The following is a 21420-nucleotide window of genomic DNA, read 5'->3' on the forward strand; positions in this document are numbered from 1 at the left end:
AAGACAGTCGGTTCCCTTCAGATATACATTCATCTAAAACACCAGCGACGTGCAGGGCTCACGTTTATTCAACAAAGTCAGACACCACAAATAAATCAATGTATGGGAAATACTGCTAATGTATATAGAAATATCGGAAATGTGTTTAAAAATATTACCGTTATTGAAAAAATTATATCGCGATACATATGGATATTGAATAATTGTCCAGCCCTAGTGTGTGTGTGTATATATATATATATATATATACACACACACACACACACATATATTAGTTAGAGCTGTGTACCACAAGCAAAGTCACAATACGATACGTATCACGATACAAGACTGCACTGAATTTCACCTCAGCAGAATTTAGTAAAACAGCTGTTTATTAAACGCTGTATACTATAGTGCCATTTCTAACTATTGGCAGAGCAGGCAGTTGACCTCTGCAGTATGAAGGGCCTCCATAACTGTACCACAGTACAATATAGGTAATGGCATATGTTTCATGCTTGCATTGGGCACTCCCCATCAGGTACAATATTCTGATTGTTTGCAGGCCATAAATAATAATGTACTTGTTCTAATAAATTTATATTGGAATGTACTCATTCTAATATATAAAAAAAAATCATATTTACATTGCTGGTAGGTTATCATTGCACAAATTAACACACTCCCTTCATTTAAAAAATAAAAAATTAGAAGAGTTCTAAACTAATGCGCTGTCTTCACTGTATCTAACGCACATGCACGCTCAGTCACTGAGACAGATCAGGTTGCGGCAGTGCTCAGACATTCAGGAACAAACTTTTTTCGCTGCCCCACAATTTTATCAACTAGAGCTACATTATCTTTCTCAACAAGGAGCTGGTAACATCATTGTTTTTTAAAGGAATCAAAGCCACAGCTTCAATGTTAATAGAGAAACGCGGCAAAACGGTGGTAATTCATACATACACAGCCTCTCTCTCTCTCATAAATGAACACTTGATGAATTACACTTTTCTGAGAATAGAATACTGAAGTGGAGATCGCTAAACTGCAAGCTAACCAGTGTTTTCAGAAAGCAAGCTCTTTTATCCACAATGGAGAGAGCGTGTGCACATGGTTGCCAGATTGACAAAGATAAGTAACACACTTATCAGATATTTCCGTATTGCGCAAATGGGAAGCTCTGTTTCGGGGATTACATCTCTTTATATCTGGCAACCCAATTGTGTTTCTCTGTCCAGATTAATCCTTGTAGCCTATATATTATGCTCTAATCATTATTTTTTTTTTAGAAACCTAGCACTTTTCTACTCAATTTGAAATGTTGTTCTTGTATTCATATTAAGCACTGCCCACTGCTTTAATTAATTCACACTCACAATCGCTCTCACTAATGCATTCATATAAATGTGATGTTTACTGTGCTACTTTATCTATATCTGATTTAGAACGAGCAGAAATCTGTGAGAAATAAAATTTATTTGTTCATTAATGATGTTATCAGCAACTAGTCAATTTCAACTCGACTTTCATCACATAAAAGTCGATTTTAAAAAATCAGAAGTTATTCAACCCCTAATACTCAGACAGCTATATCGATACTATCGATACTTGTGATGATACATCGTCGGATTGATGTATCGAACACTGAACTAATATTAGTGCTGTCAAATAAATAAAAGGTTTTGAGAAAAGCAGCACCTCTTAAAGAAATAGCAGCCAAAAAAACCTAATAACCCAGATGCTGTAATGTCTGTTAATCAAAGAACAAATGAAGAGAAAATCAGTAACCTTTGTAGCTTTAAGAATTTGCCTATATTTAATTTAGAATTTAGTGTTTGACAACTTTATTCTGTATATTTTCTACTTGCTGAAGGGCACAGGTACTGTAGCTAAATTTATTATAATGGGTTTATGTAAAGATGGTTTTAAGTTAAATTAAAAGTTGCTTTTTTTAAAGTCCAATAGTTTTAAAGGGGTCATTGGATGCCCATTTTCCACAAGTTGATATGATTCTTTAGGATCTTAATGAAAAGTCTGTAACATAGTTTGGTTAAAATTTCTCAATGGTAGTGTAAAAAACACCTTTTTTTTACCCTGTCAAAAACAGTATGTACCTTGTAATAATATAAAATTAGATGAGGCTCTTATTAAAAGTTAAGATTAAATAATGACTATAATGTCTGACTTTGGTTGACTGCTAAAAAGTGATAAGCATTTATAAATGTTAAAATTTGAATGCCTGGTTTACCATTTGATTAATGTTAATTGTGTCACATCCTCTCATTAGGCTGGTTTTAGTACACTGCTTCCAAGGCCAAAAAATGGCATGTTAAAGCAAGGTGTGATCATGCTGTGAGCGTTGCGATTGGTCATATTGTTTTGGAGCTGTCATCACACTTAGCTGACAAATGGCTGCAACAGTCGTGTATTAAAACAGGGATAATGAGAACTTTTTTTAAGGTAGGGAGGCTGTGAAAAACCGTTCGGGCACAGGAGCTTTGCTCATTGCCATTCCGTAGCTTCTAACCTGTGCTGTATTGCTGTTTAAATGCAGAAATTTACATCATTTTATCAATATGTCTTTGGAGGCCGTACATTTGAGGAACCTGAAGCATGCTGTCTAGACAAATCCTTTGGTGATTTTCAATTATTCTTCTTGCTTAGGTGCACACATGAGCTGTGCACAAGTAATTTTGAAGGTCTTGATCGCACCCTCTCTGGACAATTGAGATCTTATCCCATATAATATGAAATATTTTAAAATAAAACCTGGAGGTTAATTTCTTTTTCTTTTTGCCTAACTTTGTGGCCAGAGTTGCCTTTAGCTTCTGGGAAGAGCAGCACTATTGAAAAATAAATTAAACAGGAAGAATGCAAAGATAAATTATTCAGCCAGGGTCTTGGGTGCTTGGATACCAGCAGCCCCAATCCAAGGTGTGCTATTTTCTGCCTGATTATCAGAGCTCAGACCTGACCAGAAATCCAACACCTCTGTGTCCAGCCCTGAACAGGAGCAATCGATAAACCTGCGGCTGAGGAAGAGGGGCTTCAGGAGGGGCTTAACATTTTACCTGCCTCTGCCAAGGCTCAGGAGAAATGCGAAGCGAGAGAGCGAGCACAAGAAACGGCTGTAGCAAAAGACCCAACTTCTTCGCACCTCAACATATACGTTCTCCCGACGTGATGGGCTTACAAATGAGCCTGCTGAAACTTTGATGAACTAAAAATTGCACGTGTTTGACGTTGGCGAATGTGCCCAGCATCTGATTACAGAAGTTTCTCTATTGGAAACCCTGCTGATTATCGTGCTCTGTTTTTCATCAAAGTTTTATTGAATGGGTTTAAAGGGGTCCTGTTAAGCCCTTTTACAAAGTTCTTGTTTTGTTTGTTGGGTGTAATAGAACAGGCTCTCATACTAGGTTGTTTTTTTCACATATTTTACATTATTACAACACCTCTCTCCCCAGTCTGGCATGAACAGCTCAAACAGTTCCTGTATCAAATGAAGGCCCGCCTTCTGAAATAGAAATGTGCTGTAATTGGTTAGCTGGGCCAGTGTGTGTTGTGTTGGCAGCACTCGGCACCTGCTCAGGAAATGTATGCCCTTACCATAGCCACCTGCAAGCTTCAATCTAAATATTGCATCAAAATCAAATTGAGCACAATTTAAACCCAGATGATTGTAACCACTCTAAGTTCATCTGCCTTGGAAAAGCTAGCATGTCTCCGACATAGTGATAACACTCATTGCCTTCTCTAGTGCAGCTCAACCAGGTCTTGTCCCATTCGTCGATATTTGTGATTTGTGCAAATCCCAGAAAATATGCTTTGTAGTCCAAACGAGTCATTCATTGTAGTTTTCATTCTCCTTTTGAAGTGGACTTTGAGCTTTGTAACTTTGCAGATCTTTTTCATGCTCAATCAGCAACATTACAGACTAACTAAAGTTGAAAAAGTGAAAAAGCATAATAGGACCCCTTTAAGTTGACCACTATTTTAGAGTATGATGACTTGCTTTGGGACTAATATTCCATCCTCATCCTGTTTTTAGGGTTCGTACTGGGCAATCGACACAAATCCAAAGGAGGACACGCTGCCCACACGACCCAAGAAGAGGCCACGGTCTGGCGAGCGGGTGAGTGAAAGTTTGTTTGTGTGTTTTTGTGTGTGTCTGTGTGTGCGTTTAAGTTTGTGTGTGTGCTCCGAGACCCCCCCTGGGGGTCGGCTTTCAGACATACAGACTTTCTCAAGTCAAACTCAGCTCATTACTTAGAGTCTGGGAGTGATCAAAAAGCAGAAAACAGTGAGTGTCTCGCTCTCCCAGTTCAAGCTCAATGTCACTGATTTGCTCCATCACTTCTCTTGACCCTGTGGTTGCTTAGATACTGTTCAGTTGCCACTGTGATTATTACAGTGTTTCCAGCACAGTAATTTTATGGCTCCCCATTCTCCATAATAATATTAAAAGGCCCCATAACTTTTCCAGTTGTTTGTGATTTACTAAAAAACAGTATTTGGCCAGTTTTTGGCCAATTAATACAATAATAAAAAACTAAATAAGAGCTTTGCATAACCAGAAAAATAATTAAAAAATGTCCATGCAATTAAAAGATTTTGATATTTTGCATGTATCTAGAAAGAGGCTACCTCATTTATTGATGTTTTTCAAAACAGTGGGAACCCTGGTTTATCTAAGAAAAAAACAACAAGGGTTGAATTACAAGAAATATCTTAATTTGAAAGGAATTGTTCACCCAAAAAAGAAAATGTATTCAGCATTGGGTCATCCAAAATGAGTTTATTTCTTCATCGGAATAGATTCAGAAAAATTTAGCAGTACATCACTTGCTCAATGAAGGTGAATGGGTGCCGTCAGAATGAGAGCATCACAAGTAATCCACACAAACCCAGTCCATTAGTTAATGTCTTGAAAAGCAGTGATTTGAAGTTAAAAACATCTAAATGAAGAATATGTTTATCACAAACAAACAGCTTTTTGCTTCACTGGAGTTGTGTGAATTTTTTTTTTGATTTTTTATTGTTTTTAATCCGTTTATTGTACTTTTATTTTTGGGGTATGGATTAGTTGCAGAGTGATGTAATGCTAAAAAAAAAATTTGATTTACACTGCCATGGAAATAGAAATTGTTTTACCCAAGATTTTGCGGTTTCAGATGAGTTTAATGATATTAAAAACTGAAATAATTCAAAGATAATATATAGAAGCATTTTAAAATAAATGTTACAGAAAAATAAATATTGTTTTAGTATGTATTGTGTGTAAGTTATGATTACTTGTTGTTAAATGTTGTTTTATGTGGTTTATGTGGTTAAAGGTGTTAAAGTTTTAACCTGTTGTAGTCTGATTCATCTTTTTCAACTTTAAAGGTCAGCAGAAAACCATATCATTTCTTCAGAGTATGTGTTGATGGCTCATTGCACGTTTTTTTTTTTTTTTATCTTTTGGAAAGAGCAACAAACAAAACCAACCAGGCAACCACATTTAAGATTTAATGTTTACATAGTATTGTATTAGTTTTGCCAAAATAAAGATATTGCTCAAGTCTCTTTTTTCCATCAGCATTATCTTGCAGACAGTCTGCCTTTAGCATGATGCTGCCTGTGTTGGGTTTTTGCTTTTTTACAAGGCCAGAAATATGTGACAACATGGGCTTGGTGTGTTGATAGAAGAGAATGAGACGGGCTGAATATTTCCTCATTTGATAACACTGGCTTTGTTTCATGTCTGAGTCGGTGCTTTACATTTGTGCTGCGCACAGGTTTTCTGATTGCGCGCTCATATCTTTTTATATAGCTGTCTCACTCAGTGTGGCTCAGTTTATCTTGTAGTGGGGGTCCAGCTTATTAATAAACTGTGCCCCAGGCAGCTTTTACATACGTTGCATTCTGCAGTCATTTTTTAGCAAACATCAATTAATGCAGAGTTTCTGCGCCGGTTATTTTCAGCCAGAGCTTTTTCCTTCCATTATTTATGTGCAGTGCTCACCGGAATATACAACTCTGCTGCACTCGACGCTGGCCTTCGAGGTTGACCTGGCTCAGAGGCATCTTGCATCATTTTGTTCAGCCCTGCGTTGTGGATCGGAGTCAGGCGAACCAAAAAAGTTTAGCTATAGTAAGAGCAAGGGGCGGGGATTGAAGACATGTAGATGAAAAGAGCATTTGCGAAGAGGCGTGTTATTTATCAGGGCATCACAATGTGGGGGGGGGGGGATGTTAGCTTGAACTAGTTGTTTTTAGACACCAAGAAGTTTATTGTGCGATACTGACAAAATTATAACTTGGGCTGACCTGTTTTCAGTTAATGAACGGTATATTGTAGCGCCCATTGCATCCAAAAACTCACAAAAAGTTTTGTACATTGTACAAAAAAACATATTAGGTGACCAAAAACTTGTTAGTTAGCTAGAAAAGTGAATGCTAGAGAGGAGCATTTAGCTAAAAATAAGCACTGTATAACATTTATTATATATTTTTTTACTGTTCTTCAATGTTTAATTTGTTTGAATAAATCCATCAAGTTTTTATGACAGCCACTATTTAAATGTTTGTTCACTAAACTAATTGGAGTAGGAATCTAATTAAGTAACTGTAACTTTATTATTATAAAAACTTAGTGTACTTAAACTTATTATAAAATTTTGTGTAATTCAAGCATGTGTATGTAAATCATTTAATTTTAACCTTCAATATTATAGTAATGTAGTACCTGACTCTCATGTATATTTTACATTAGTTACATTAGCATTAGTTGTTTTTTTGGTGGAGGAGAAAAATTGTCATTTACTTTGTTACTATATATCCAGAGTAGGGCTGGGCGATAATTTGATAACGATAATTATCGCGATATAAATTTCCTCGATAAATGTTTGATATAATCCTTTTGCACCTAAAGTGGAACGAAACAGCATGACTCATTTGAATCGTGCCACACGGAAAGTTTATCCGCTCGGATCAAAGTTCAAACTTCCGCGCAGCGCGAGCTCACTAGAGCAGATGTGTTTACTCGGTCATGCGAGCACTAAACAGCGCTACGAGATCCAGTGTGAAGCGCAAATAGAGCAAAGAACACAAATGACTCTGTCATTTAAACTACTTTAAAGCCCAATAGGAGAAACACTGTGTGCAACGAGACAGTAAGAAGGCTTTTCAATCTACAAATCACCATCATTTACCATGGATTTACTGTAGTGACACTGTGGGATGTGGGATATTCACGTTAGATTTTATTACAGAAGTAATGGTATAACAGACTACATCAAGCTCATGGAATGCATGATATGAAGGCATGTTTTGTTGTCGCAAAGTGAGTGATGTACTAAGTGGCTGCTCATACATTGTTAAAACAACAATTGTGATGTTATCAGAGACTATACATATCGCACACCCTTAGTGCACTGTCCCTTTAAGAGAATGTAAATTGGTTGGACAAAAGGTGTATATGTCAGAAATCACGTGATAAGTCTGATAGCCTAATTGACCTCTTGTGTTGAGTTGGTGGCGCGTGTTTTCCTCTGTATGGTCAGGCAGTTAGGCTGGTGTCATTTATAATTGCCACACTCTAGACTCCAGTGAGAGTATCATTCTCTCGGCACACAGCTCTGCCCTCAGGCCACACACAAACATTTTTCATACTGACACTCACTTCACTCACATCAAAAACCTCCAATTAGATCCATTCTCTCTCAGCCTGATCCTGCATGCAAAAATAAGTGGGAATTCTGTTTGTGCAAAGTGCGACGCTCGCTATTAGGAGTATATTTTATTAGACACTCTCTCTCTCTCTCTCTCTCTCTCTCTCTCTCTCTCTCTCTCTCTCTCTCTCTCATCCTCCTGCTGTCTCGTTTAAGAAATTCTTTGACATTAAAAATTGTGACTTAGCTAAATCTCATTTATGTTTATCACAAATTAAAAATCGCATTGTTGCCAGGCAATCCTCTTATAATAAGCAGTTTTGGGAGACAGGCGTGCTGAAGTTATCTTTTACCCCAGCAAGAGCAGACAGAGCACAGGGAGCCGTTCCTCTCTCCTGCTCATCTCTTTCCCAGAATGCCTCCAATTTTGACCTAAATAAAAGGTGTTGCTCTTTTGTTGTTGATAAACGCTCACTGCGTATGCTTTTAAATTTTTTGCACCAGAGTAATACCAAACGCCTTTGAATAGAAATCAAAGTCACTTCACATCCCTCATTGTCTCCATCCTGGTTGGCTGAGTATGTCTCTTTTGTTTTCCTGCAGGCATCCACGCCGTACAGCCTGGAGTCGGATAACTTGGGAATGGACTGCATCATCTCTGGAAGTGCCTCTCCAACGCTGGCAATCAACACTGTGACTAACAAGGTAGAGTTCAGTCCTGGCTGTGTTTCTTCTATCACAGCTGACACCAGCGGCCTACATACCCAGTTTACATTTATTTTTTCCTGCCATGACTATATGCGTGCACTTCATAACAGGACTGATGTGTGATGTCGTCGAGTCTCATCTATATTGGGCTGGCATTATGTGCACAAATCCTCTTAACGGTGCATATGCGGTGTATTGTGAATCGCTAATACCTTATTCTATCTGTCTGTCGAGTCCAAAATGTCAGGTTTGCGCTTACACAAGATATTAAGCCATGCACGAATACAGTATTCTTCATCTTTGGATATGGTTTGCCTCAGTGGTTCTGTCGTGTGTGTGATTTTATCAAAATGCTTCCTCTTATACCATCTTAATATGCAGAAACAACTATATTAATTCCCATTTGTCATTCCTTTTCCTTAATAAAGCAAAAATCTTGGTAACTTGCAATGATAGTGGATGGGACCGGTCTGTATGCATTAAAATACTCGTGAATGTTAAGTGACATTAAAGATTGTGCTGCATTTATAAAAGCTTGTATTGTGCTAAATGGTTGGAGTACTTTTCTGCTAGAGAAAAGTGAGTTTGTTGAATGTTTGGAGGTCTGATTACCTGCTGTATGCTTCTAGGCAGAGCACACGGAGTGACTCGTACCGTAACTCGCCCTCCGTGGCATGACTTCATGGAGAAGTGTGTAAAAAGGAATGGAGCAAAACACTCTGAAATTGAAATAGGCTTTTAAACCTTAAGCGCTCCACTCTTGGCCTGGTGCGGGCTGCTTGCTCTCTCTGGAGTGCTTTAACAAAGCCCAAAAGCATCAGTTATTAATTTACTTCAGGCATTAAACCAATAGTATTTCACATTAAGCATGGTGTTTAAGATGAGGACTGAGGGGGAATGTGGAATTCATTTGGATTGAATTATAGTATGTTTGGTGATCTGTTCATCTGGATAGAATACAGTATTGGTGCTGTATATAATATATATACAGTGTATATAGAATTGTTTTGTTTGCTAGAACATTTCTTTGCAAAACCTAGCGAGTTGTCCTAACTAAAATAGAACTTTATAAGTGACCCAGTTTTCAAATAACAAAGTGATACTGTAAAATATATAAATAGGATAAATAGCATGCAAATACTGACTTTTTTTTTTTTTTTTTTTTTTGGTTTTGGTTTTAAAACACATCCTGTGTGTTAACACAATAAACCATAAATCTTTTTATTGATTGTTTTATTGCGATATTAGTATTGTTGTTTTTGAACACCTCCAAATTACTTTTACAACGTTTCACACAACAAAACAGTTCAAGATTAAGGTATGACTGATTCATATGGGAAGAATTTCAAGATCCACCAATAGTGGGATTTCGGGGTTATCCCATGAGCATATGCTTTCTTTGCCCTCCTATTTGAGATGCTGATAGACTAGAAACCAAATACACAGGAGAGTAAAAACAAGACAGCAGAGTTTGGTGGCTCCTTGGAGATGCTGTTTCTCAGTGTGGGCCCTGTAAACAGAGAACGTGCCACGCCTCTTGAGCACTTCATGCCAAGCCACAGGAATTCCCTCTTTCTCATACTTTCCCGCCTGCTAGTGCAGGCCAATGGGAAAGCGCCTGTGCTGCATAACATGGAGAAGGAAAGCCTGGCTGAGACTGTTCATGTCTGTCCATCATTTTTTACAGAATTTTCTGTCCCTAAAGCGATACAGATTTGACTAAATGATCACTGTGGTATTGCTATGCTTTTCCCTCTCTCAGTTCAGTTGGCTGAGCTTCGTGAGTAGGCCCAGATAGAATCTGCAGACTTATATTCTATGATGTTTTAAAGAGAGAATCTGCAAAGTGAATTAAAATAGAAAGATTTGTTAATCTGACTGTACTGCAGTCTTATTGCAAGAAATGTAGGCTATTTAAATGTTATACTCAATATTATTTAAAGGGGTCATATGATGCCATTTAAATTTTTCCTTTCTCTTTGGAGTGTTACAAGCTCTTGGTGCATAAAAAAGATCTGTAAAGTTGCAAAGACTAAAGTCTCAAATCCAAAGAGATATTCTTTATAAAGTATCAACAATTATGAGTCCAAATGTTTACGCAAAGAAAGAAGGCGTAACTTTTATTTTCGCTGTTGACGCCGCTGCCATGTTGTGAAGTCGCTGTGTTTCGTTGTGAAAGCGAAACTACTTTGTTTGGCCTAAAAGAGGACATGACTGTAAGTATGTTTTTTGTATATAAATAGTTTGCCAATGATGATTCAAGTGCGAGTTTTGAGCAGTAGAGTAGGCTTGTTGTATGTTGTTTCTCAGATCACAAATGCAGACATGGTTTTATTTTTACGCAGCGTGATACGCAACATAAAAAGACAGTATAAGTCATTATAATCAGTAATTATGTCCCCACTGGATGCAACAAATGCCTCGTTTGTAATGGGTTTTATTGGTTTTGTCTCATCTAGTGATGCCTGGATCATGAACGAATCTTTCTATTTAAACAGATCTTTGTGAACCGGTCAAAACAGTTCACCAAATCGAACTGAATCATTTGAAACGGTTTGCGTCTCCAGTATGCACTAATCCACAAATGACTTAAGTTATTCGGTTTATAAACGTGCCTTACACTCCCTCTGACGCAAAATAAACCAATATCCCGAGTTATTCTGTTACTTCTAACAGTACATTGACTGAACTGCTAAAAGAAAGTGATGATGGGATGTGCATGATCAGAGCAGCTGGACTGAGTCTCGTGCTGCTGGGGAGTACTCTGGCACCACAGTATAATACCCCAAAACGCGTATACGCGTTAATCGACTTCAGAGGATACCCCAAAACGCGTATACATAGCTGGCCAATCAGAGCACACCTCGCTTTTTCAGAACGATGAGATTTGTAAAAATCGGTGCATTTTTTGAACCTTAAACCGCATAAACACATTGCATTACACCAAATACACAAAATAATGTTCTTTTTAGCAGCATCATATGACCTCTTTAAATATATTTTATTATATTTGTATTTTCATTATATTGAAATATAAATCAAACATTGAAATGATACTTTGCTTAACATAAACTTTCATAATCTTTTTCTTAAATTGCATAGTAGAAATGAATGTGAAATGTTGCTAAATAAATCAACAGATATTTGATATGTGTATATATAATTTTATTATGTTAATATTTATGCATATTTTAATATATTTAATATATTTGTTATTATATTTCTTACCTTCTTTCTAACTTTTTCTTTTAATGCATAGTACATTACTGCTAAATAATCAACTTAATTGTGTGTGTGTGTGAGGGAGAGATTTGTAATTTAATGATATACATTTTTAGATATGATTTTAAATATATTTGCATATTTATAATATTTCTTATTTTATATTGAAAGATTTTTATATATTGAAAGATTGTAACAAAAGATGGATTGAAACCTAAGTTGAACTTTCTCTCTTTCCTTTTTTTCTGACATTGTCTTTAAATTGTGTCGAAGTAGAATTTTCTTTTGAATGCGAGTTATTGTTAGAGACACCTGGGTGGATTTCTCTTTGATTTCATAATCCTTGTCTCATGCTGAAGATTAGTCGCCCATATGAAAGACTCCACTGGCTTTTTACTTTAATTCACATCTAAATATAGTGCTCCTTTTCCACCGCAGCAAACACACAGGAGTATTTGCAATGGATTTGTTCACCCCTTACCTTCTCTCTGCGTGTTACTTTCCCATTGTGTATGTGCGTGTGTGTGTGTGCATGTGGACATGAACACAGTGTTAGCATGTAGGCGTCCACATTTTGGTGAACAAACCACAGTGTGACGAGGTCCTTAAATCATACTTTATGGATACAGGGAGTAAAAATAGATTGTGGTGAAAGGCTCATGGCTAAAAGCCTCTTTTATGACTTAATTACATATAACATTTATACTTGTTCTTCACACCAGGTTTTGATTATAATTGTAACTGGTTTCTGCGTGATTGAATTTTCGACATGCCTGAGCCTAGTTGCACACAGGGTTAGTGGTTCTGGTAATGTACTGTTTCCAGGCCTAAACATAGTTGAATGAGGGAAGAGTTATAATATGCAAATCACTCCATGACATTAACCCCCCATCCACCCTCAATCCAGTGCAGCCCCAGCAACTGTTATGCTCTGCTCTTTTGATGAACAGGGAATAATAGGATTGGGAAACATTTATTCTGCTTGAATGATAATTCTCTGTAAGAGACCGTGATCTGTAATGTGTCTTTCTATCTGCTGTCGCGCTGAGTCAAGGGGGAACGGGACCATAGCGTTTGCGTTTGCGTCTCTTGTGGCAACCAAAAATCTATTGGGCCTTTCACTATTGAAATGGTTAACTGTAGGTTTTATAAAAATATCCATACAATGAAAGCCAATCGGGTTTAATGTATTTTTGGACCCCATTGACTTGCATTGAAACATTTTGCTAATGCACAAATGTTTGGAATGACATGATCAATAATGACTGTATTTTAATTTTTGGGTAAGCAACCGGTTAAGTGTAGCATGAAAGCCTCTGTATGTCCTTACTGAGGCAGGTGAATCTTGGGACTTGTTGCGTGTTTTTAGTACTACGCTGCTGCTGCCAAGACATGCGGCGTGTGATGTGAGCGCGGCCAGCATTGTTGCGATTCCATTCATCCTTTCCTACCACGGCAAACTCAATGTAGGACTATTCTACCAGGAGCTCATTATATTTATTCCCATACCATCCCTCCAATGCCTTATTTATTCTCATTTTGAAACCAACACATATTTGCAGTTCAGCCTTTTAAATGATAATTGGGATTATCATTTTGAAGTGGAGGTTCTTCCGCTTCGGAAAACTGCGCCTTCAACAGTGCACACAGAAAGGTCAGGGTGTCTGTAGCATTTGGGACCTTTGTGAGCTGTCCCAAACCAATTTGTGCTGTGCGAGTTGACAGTTCCAACGCTGCCAGCATCTTGACCTTTACTGAAGGAGAGCTCTCCCCTCTCAGCCGTCTGAGACAGCAGATCATCTTGCTGGCCACCAGCCACGCTCTCTCTCCATATGAGCCACAGTGTGGGGCGCGGCATGTTAGCGCTGACCTCACTCTTGTACAGACAGTGTGGCATACGCATGCCACACGTCACGTATGTGATGCAACCGTAACCATTACCATTATGAAAAGGGCTTAGAATTCCCCTCAAGACCTCTGAAACCAGGCAGTTTCTGTTTGAAAGCACTCCACCTGTGTTATCAGCTTATCATCATATACATGCATACATGTAAATATACAGACAATAATAATAATATTTTAGAAAATATATAAAATTTAATTTAATGAATAAAAATATTAACCATTTAATTTTATTTTGCATTTAAAATGTAATAATTTTTTTTTTAAATAATTGCGTAGTTCAGTCGTTTGAAACAACTGTCTTATATCAATAAAAAACTGTTAAATAAAAATATCAATATTGTATATAAAATCATTTATGTTTAATTTTAATTTTTCTTAAAAATATATATTTGTAATTATTTTTATTGTTGTTGTTATTGTAATTAATTTTATATATACAAATATAATTAAAATGTGTACAGGGAGTTGTGTTCAGTGTATAAAGAATATGTTGTCGTTTTTAGTGTCATTAAATGTAAAAATATTGCTATTATTAAAGGCATACAATTTTTCAGGTTTTTCTTAAACTTATGAAACCAACATGAACAAAAGTACATGTCTGAGAACTTGGCACTTGTGTTTTAAACTAGATTTTTATCCTAATTCTCTTTCTTGATTTCCAGGTGGCATTGTACAACCCTGACCAGGACGGGAGTGACAGCCCTCGAAGCAGCCTTAACAATAGCCTCTCTGACCAGAGCCTGGCCTCTGTTAATCTCAACAGCGTGGGCAGCGTGCACAGCTACACACCAGTAAGAGCTGAATTCTCAAACTTTGCAGGCACTATTCTGCTCTTTAACCTCTCATGAACCTGAAGCAGGGCTCTTAATTTGCTGAGTTTTATTGTGGAGCGCATCTTTATGAAAAGCAGCAAGATTCCAATGCATTTGTCAGAATGCTGGAGTATGGAGGCCTGTGCATGGGAGCGTGCTGACACAGAGGTTAAGGGAATGAAAGGCAGAGCTCATACTGCTGGAGCGCTGGTAAAGAGAGATGCTGCCTCTGATGTCCTCCCACCAGAGAAACCGCATCTTTGTTGTGGTCCCCTAGAAGCCCTGCATGCTTCTCGCTCCAGGCTCTCAGCATTGATCCGGCACAGACACTGATAGATTCACTTCAGTGGGCCAGACAATGCTCTCTCTCTCTTTCTTTCTCTCTCTCTCTTTCTCTCTCTCTCTGTCTCTCTCTGTGTCTCTCTCTGTCTGTCTTTTTCTGCTTCATCCAGCTGATTTGAACACTGTAGTCTGTTTGAACATAACCAGATTATATGCGCTCATCTTTACAGTGATGCATAGTGTGTCATCTGACTCCCACTGCTCATATTTCTTGTGTACAATTAGTCTCTGCTGCTAATGTTCTATGCAAGCTAACTAGTGTTTCCTGCTCTGATTTAGTGATGCCGAAATTCATATGTAGTATTAATTTTAGTTTTTAATGGTTTAGTATAGTTTTAAAGATAGTATAGAATTTTAACATTGGCCATTTATTAGTTATGAGCCGTAACATGAAAATAATTATCATTGTATCAGTGTCAGCCAGAAAGTTAATATTGTGCATGCCTAGCAGAATATGGTTGTCTGTCCAGTACGTAATATGATTACAATAATATGCATTTTGGCTATTAACAAGAGTGACTGTTGCATTTTATAACCAAACTATCTCCCTTACATTTTCACTGAACCTATACTGAATGATTGGGATGTGGAGTGTAAGATATTTTACAAAGTTTGTTGCTGTAAAAGGTATTTTAATTTAAAATAATAATAATAATAATAATAGTGTTTTTGTGTAGTATAACACTGGAACCATTTATTATCAGTGGGAGACACCGTAGGAAACACCGGTGCTTACAATTATCTGTTTACGGGACTTGTTTGCAATAGCTTTGCGATGTGTTCAGATACATGAATTTCCCCTCACTAGTTCACACTGACATCTAGAATTAGACTTTTTCAGAGTGGCAGATGACTGTTTTGCCAGCCTCTCCAGTCTGCTAAACACTGTTGTCTTGAGCTAGACATGGCAGAGCCTCTGCCCTTGTGTATGTCACAAATATGCTCGGCATTATGGAGGCCTTGGGAGCTATTCAATGAATCACTCATTCTGGGCATGAAAGGCATCTCATCAGACTCAAAACAGTGCACAGATCCCATTTGAAATGAAACCTTTGCGTGAGAGTTTAAGACACGCAAGCTAATTCGTTTTGATGGGCAAACCTGTACTGGATATTTATCATTAGAAAGATTTGTTTTATGGATCAGTGCCTGTTTTTTGCAGGCGAGCTTTTATGATCTTGCTGTCGATTTCAGTTGCGTTGCTCAGTTAGTTTCGCCAAGCTGTTAATTACAGAATAAATAATAAAAACAACATCAGAGAGACTCTCAGGAGACATGTCTGTTTTGATCATGGCTGTATGGTTATGTAGAGATTTAGCCGTGCTAGTAAATAAATGGTCAAGATTTGGAGGGTTTTGTGTGCCTGAGATTTGGCTCCTGCATATTGTACTGCAGTGTGTCTGGCAGTTCATTTCCTGTGCCGTGATGCTGAGTGCTGTAGTCAGTGCTGTCATGTTCTATCTCAGCACTAATCTGCCGGTCACTGGGCCTGGCTGAGCAGTGCTGCCGTTTAGAGTTGCAAGGTTGCTAATCTTGTGTTCGTCCCCTTGCACCGCAGTCATCCTCCTCTCCTCCCCCTTCAGGTGACGAGTCATCCAGAGTCGGTGTCCCAGTCCATGAGCTTGCAGCAGGCCCCTCAGGCCCAGTACAACATACCGGAACGCGACAAGCAGCTGCTCTTCTCCGACTTCGAAGATCTCAGTGCCTCCTTCCGCAGCCTTTACAAGACTGTGTTTGAGCAGTCCTACCCACCGGGTGAGTTCCACACTCGGACATCCCATCAGACAGCTTGGGGAAAAAACATAGACCAAGACTAGTCTGCAGCTTACAGAGCTTAGAGTACTTCAGGCTTATTGGTAGCTGAAAGCATCAACAAGTCAGCCAAAATAATTCATAAACCAACATGCAGAGAGTGGGGAATATGTGGATCTGATCAGTTCTGCAGAGTTTGGATGGGCCTGCCGGATGAGTCATTTTCAGAAATTCACTGCCATATATTGCAAACTAAATTTTTATCTAATAATTTATTCATAATATTTACTGAAATGTATATATTAATGTTCTAATATATGATATGTATCGGTTGAATAGGCCTCTAATTTTGGAAAGGTTAATATATTTTATACATAATTTGTCATTTTGTATATCAAAAGAAAGTACTTTAAAATGGATCAAAGCTTTATTTCATTTAATTCTTCAGTTGTATTTTATTTTAAAATATTTATATTTATTTAATTGTATTTATTACAAATAATTTATGATATAGGTAGAATAGTTTATAAATATAATATTTTATATATAATTTATATAATTTTATGTACTATTAAGTATTACATCAGCTGGTAAACTGGTAACTTAAAATGGATCGAAACTTAACCTTACATCATTTGTATAGCAATATATGGAATTTAATCTCTAAACCAAAATAAATATGATTTAGCAGAGGACTTGTTGAGGACTTATTAGGAAAAGAAAGTGTTAACATGATAATGTATTTAATGTATAGTTAATGTTTAGCAGCCATTTTTATGAATCGCAAGGAAGATATTGGCTCGGTGTACTCTAAGATTTTTTTCATTGGAAGAGATTTTTCCAGCTCAGATGACCCATGAAGTGCAGTGCTAGATTTAGTTCTCTGCAAACTTTCATGTCTTTAGAAGTTAATTCCTATTGTTTGTAATCTGATTGACTGGTGTACAAAAAAGCGCTTGACAAGCGGGTTGCACGCAACACCAGACGAGCCCCCGTGTCTAACCTACTTTGCTCAAATCAGTTGCTTTTCATGTTTCCAAAGTGAACTACTTTAATTTATCATCTATGTTTCATTAGCTGAACGTTGTTACCTTTTTATGTGCATAAAAGTGAAATCTCTTAGTCAGACAAGCTTGGGCAATTAAAATGAGCAAATAAAGCTGGCGAGAGGATTTCACACCCCACTGCTGGAGACACTGAGCTAATTCACTGGCTTTGATAATAGGTAATGAACTCGCATTATTATTCAGGGGGGCTGCTAGCTAATTGCTTTCTGTGCTCTCCCATGGTTGGACAATAGGCTTTCTCTGCTGATAAGAGATGCACCCCTGTCACCCCGCCGATGAGTGTTCTCTGCCGATTGCAGCGATGCAGGGCCCGCAGTCTGCTCTAAAAGCTCTACACCGAAATAGGTTTACGGTGCCAGCGCCATGATGGACAGGGCCTCTTAAGACCGCGAGCCGCACGCTTCGCTGATTGCTATTGAGTGTGCAGATGTTGGAAGCTTGTCGGGCATTTTCAGAAACTAGTTCAAAACAATTGCTGCACAAGTTGGAGAGAGAGAAATTCTGGTGCAATTTAAGAGACGATAACTTTGCTGAGTCACCGTCTCGGCGCCCCGGTGCATTTTAAAAAGACAGATTCAAATGTTTTCAAACTGTTTTGGCCTTTTTTGCCACATTGATAAAAATAGTGAATCATAGGACAAGGTATGATTATGGGGAGAGTAGGAAACGAGATCAGAAAAAGTTGCAAGCTGGAGTCAAACTCATGCTGCCTACACAAGCGCAATGTCTCAAAGAATGCATGGAGGTTAACCCTCCAGGCTATAGCTTTATCCGTCGGTTTTTACGTAACACTTTACAGTAAGGTTCTGTACATTAGTGTTAGTTAATAGGTGAAGTGTTATCAAATGGCAATAAACATGCATTTATTACAGCATTTAGTAATCTTGTTTGATTTACATTTGCATGTTGTTATTATTAATTATTTGTCGTTGATGTTTAATAAAAAGTAGTTTTTGGTATTAAATTTAAAATTACAAAAAAATAAATACTGTTAGTTTGCATGTTCACATATTAATTTTTACACTTTCAGTATAAAACATCTTTTAGTATATGTAGAAATTAACGTTTAAGATTAATAACCAGCAGATGAAAAGCTGTAAATGATTGTGCTTTATTATTAAAATAAAATGTTAATTAAATGAATTAAAATAACTTAATGCTAAAAATATCAATAAAACATGAATATTATTGTTGAATGCAAGTTTATTTGTGCAAATGTTTTATTAAACTGTCAATGACTGATGAAATAAAAATAGAAATAAAATACAGTTAAATTTAAAATAAACATAACATTTTAACTGATAGTTTGCTTATGCATAAAGTGCCTAACTACTGTTAAAATGCTTTTTAAAACTTTATATTTTTAAAGCTATGTAAAAATTAACATTAAGATTAATAACCAGACGATAAATAAATGCCATAAAGTTATTGTGCCTTGTTACTTACCTTCATATAAAGCATTGCCTGTATCAGTGACTGAGATTTGAGTGATAATTAATAGTTTAGACTGACATGATGGAAAAGCTTCTTATCAGATGCAGGCAGCCTGTTTGAAATGATACTGTTTGTTTGATCCTTACAGGTTTGATGGGTATGCCCTCAGAGTCGTCCCAGCAGACCCACACCTCCTGCTCTTACCAACACTCCCCCAGCAGCACCATCAGTACCCACCCTCACAACAACCAGAACAGCATCACTAACTCTCACCCCAACAACGGTAGCCAGGTGCCTCTCTCCCACCCCCCTCACTCGGCCCACAACTCGCCCCATGGACAGCACCTCTCCCAGCATGGCCCTCACACCCAGCACAGCCAGCACCCACACACGGCGCTCAGCCAGCACAGCCAACATCCCCAGCACAGCCAACACAGCCAGCACGGGCAGCATCCCTCCCAGAACCAGGCCCACGGCCAGCACACGCCGCAGCAGCAGCAGCACCAGAATCTCTCCCACCAGTCTCATCCTGCCCAGCAACAGATGCAGTGCAACACCGGTAAGAGTCTGTGTGTCTGTGATAGTTCTCGCTATCTGATCGTCTCTCTTGCTTTCTGTCTCGAACCCTCAGCATACTTCCTTTCATACTGGTATTGCCCTGACAGGCCGATTTATTCAGGCCTCTTCTAACAGTCATTTATTTTAGATTAAGAAATTTATGGCAACTTTGGAGCAGTCAGCAGTAAATCATGGGGTGATTTATACAGCTCCTCTTATGAGAACAAAGCAAATGCAGTACACCTCAGAGAGCAGGCCTGTAGCAGAGGGTTATGGCTCCCCCTGCTGTCTCAAACACACACATTCAGAGTTCTGCTGTCTGCTGTGGCCTTCACTACCTTCTTGTTTTGTCTGCAGGTCTTCCCAGTGACTGGTACCCCAACTTGGATGCGCTAAAAGAAAGCTGCCGCATCGCCAGCAGCTACAACTGGGCTGATGTTGATCTGTCACCCTTCCAAGGTATAATCAGAATGTCTGTTTATATACTAAATTCACTGTTGTTGTCATTTTTATCAAGAGACTAAATGCTCATTTTGTTTTTTTAAACTATAAATTTTGTACTACTTCCACCTCTTATGATATATAATGATGCATTGTGAGTTTATTACTATTAGTTTGTCAATTTGATTTTATTTGATTAGATTAAGTTTGATTAAATGTTTTTTGTTCTTCAATAAAGATTAAATATTCAGTTAAATGTATTAAAAAAATAAATAAAATTGTCCTTTTTTTACTTTAGTTAAATGATTACCATTTAAATTAATTTTACTTAAATATACTATAACAAATATGTATACATTTTATACAATTAGTATAATTTTTTTACATTTAAAAAAAGTGTGTGTGTATATAATCTAAATTGTCTAATTTGAGTAGTTAAATTAAAGAAGCTATTTGAAAAACAGAACATTGCTAAATAAAGAACAAAGGACATAAAGAACATTGTTTCATTGCTTATGAAATTAAAAATGTGTATGTATTTTTGTGTGTAAATAATAAAACTCTAAGAAGTGTTCTTTATTAACTGACAATCACTGGAAAATTACTTATTAACTTGAACTAAGGACCTGCTAAGCTATTTCTGTGTTTTGTTTTGTATATTAACTGCAATTTAATTTTAAAACAGTAGCGTTTAGCAAGCAGTTTCATTTTAGGTTTGAGAAATCAGCTGGACAGACTGATTAAAAAAATCTGTCACTGTTTTTCTAGGTTTGAAAGAGAGCATGAGGCAGGCAGAGCTGAATAACTGGTCTCTCGAGCCCACTCAGATTGCAGACCTCTGCTCCTCCATCAATCAGTTCTTTGCTCGCACTGGAATCCAGCCACAAGGGGCAGTGCAACCTCCAGTGTGCCATGGCTCCATGCATCCAAAGCCCAACCCACACATCAACACAGGTGAGCACACTACAATCCACAGTGTCATATGTTAAGACTGCCACAAAATTAGCATAGTAACATCAGTGTGTTTTTCAGGAAACATGTACATGGACTCAAGACAGAGCTTGAGTTCAATGATGGGTCCGCCAGGATATCCTCATATGCCGCCTATGAGCAGCGCTGGCCCCACTATGACAGGTCCTTGTCCTTTTCAGCTCTTATAAATGTGGCAGCATGTGCATCATGTTGAACATGATGCAGTGTTTAGAATTAAAAAAAAAAAAAAAAAAATTTATGTAATACCATCATCACATATTATTATCACTCATACATGGGATTAGAGAACAAACCCCTAACATAAAGAATACATAATATAGCAGAATGTTTGCTAAAAATTAATTAATTCCTGTAATGGCAAAGCTGAATTTTAAGCAGCCTGTCTTCAGTGTCACATGATCCTTCAGAAGTCATTCTAATATGCTGATTTGGTGCTCGAGAAACATTATTGTTTAAAACAGTTGTGCTGTGAAACTGTGATAAACTTTTTAGTGTTCCTTGATTAATAGAAAGTTAGAAGTACAGCATTTATTTGAGAGAAAAATC

General features: G+C 37.5%; 1 protein-coding gene across 1 annotated transcript in view; it reads left to right on the plus strand.

Annotated features, from left to right (window-relative positions):
* LOC109098297 (forkhead box protein J3-like) overlaps positions 1 to 21420 on the plus strand; it is a 101264-nt gene that overhangs the window by 74553 nt on the left and 5291 nt on the right. Inside the window, exons 4-11 of the mRNA XM_042734086.1 lie at positions 4037 to 4120; positions 8244 to 8345; positions 14138 to 14266; positions 16213 to 16384; positions 19031 to 19441; positions 19798 to 19899; positions 20650 to 20835; positions 20914 to 21015. Of these exons, the coding sequence (XP_042590020.1) occupies positions 4037 to 4120; positions 8244 to 8345; positions 14138 to 14266; positions 16213 to 16384; positions 19031 to 19441; positions 19798 to 19899; positions 20650 to 20835; positions 20914 to 21015 (1288 nt within the window). The remainder of the gene's footprint in view (positions 1 to 4036; positions 4121 to 8243; positions 8346 to 14137; positions 14267 to 16212; positions 16385 to 19030; positions 19442 to 19797; positions 19900 to 20649; positions 20836 to 20913; positions 21016 to 21420) is intronic.

The sequence above is a fragment of the Cyprinus carpio genome, chromosome B11, assembly GCF_018340385.1.
Source record: "Cyprinus carpio isolate SPL01 chromosome B11, ASM1834038v1, whole genome shotgun sequence".
In the NCBI taxonomy this organism is placed as follows: domain Eukaryota; kingdom Metazoa; phylum Chordata; class Actinopteri; order Cypriniformes; family Cyprinidae; genus Cyprinus; species Cyprinus carpio.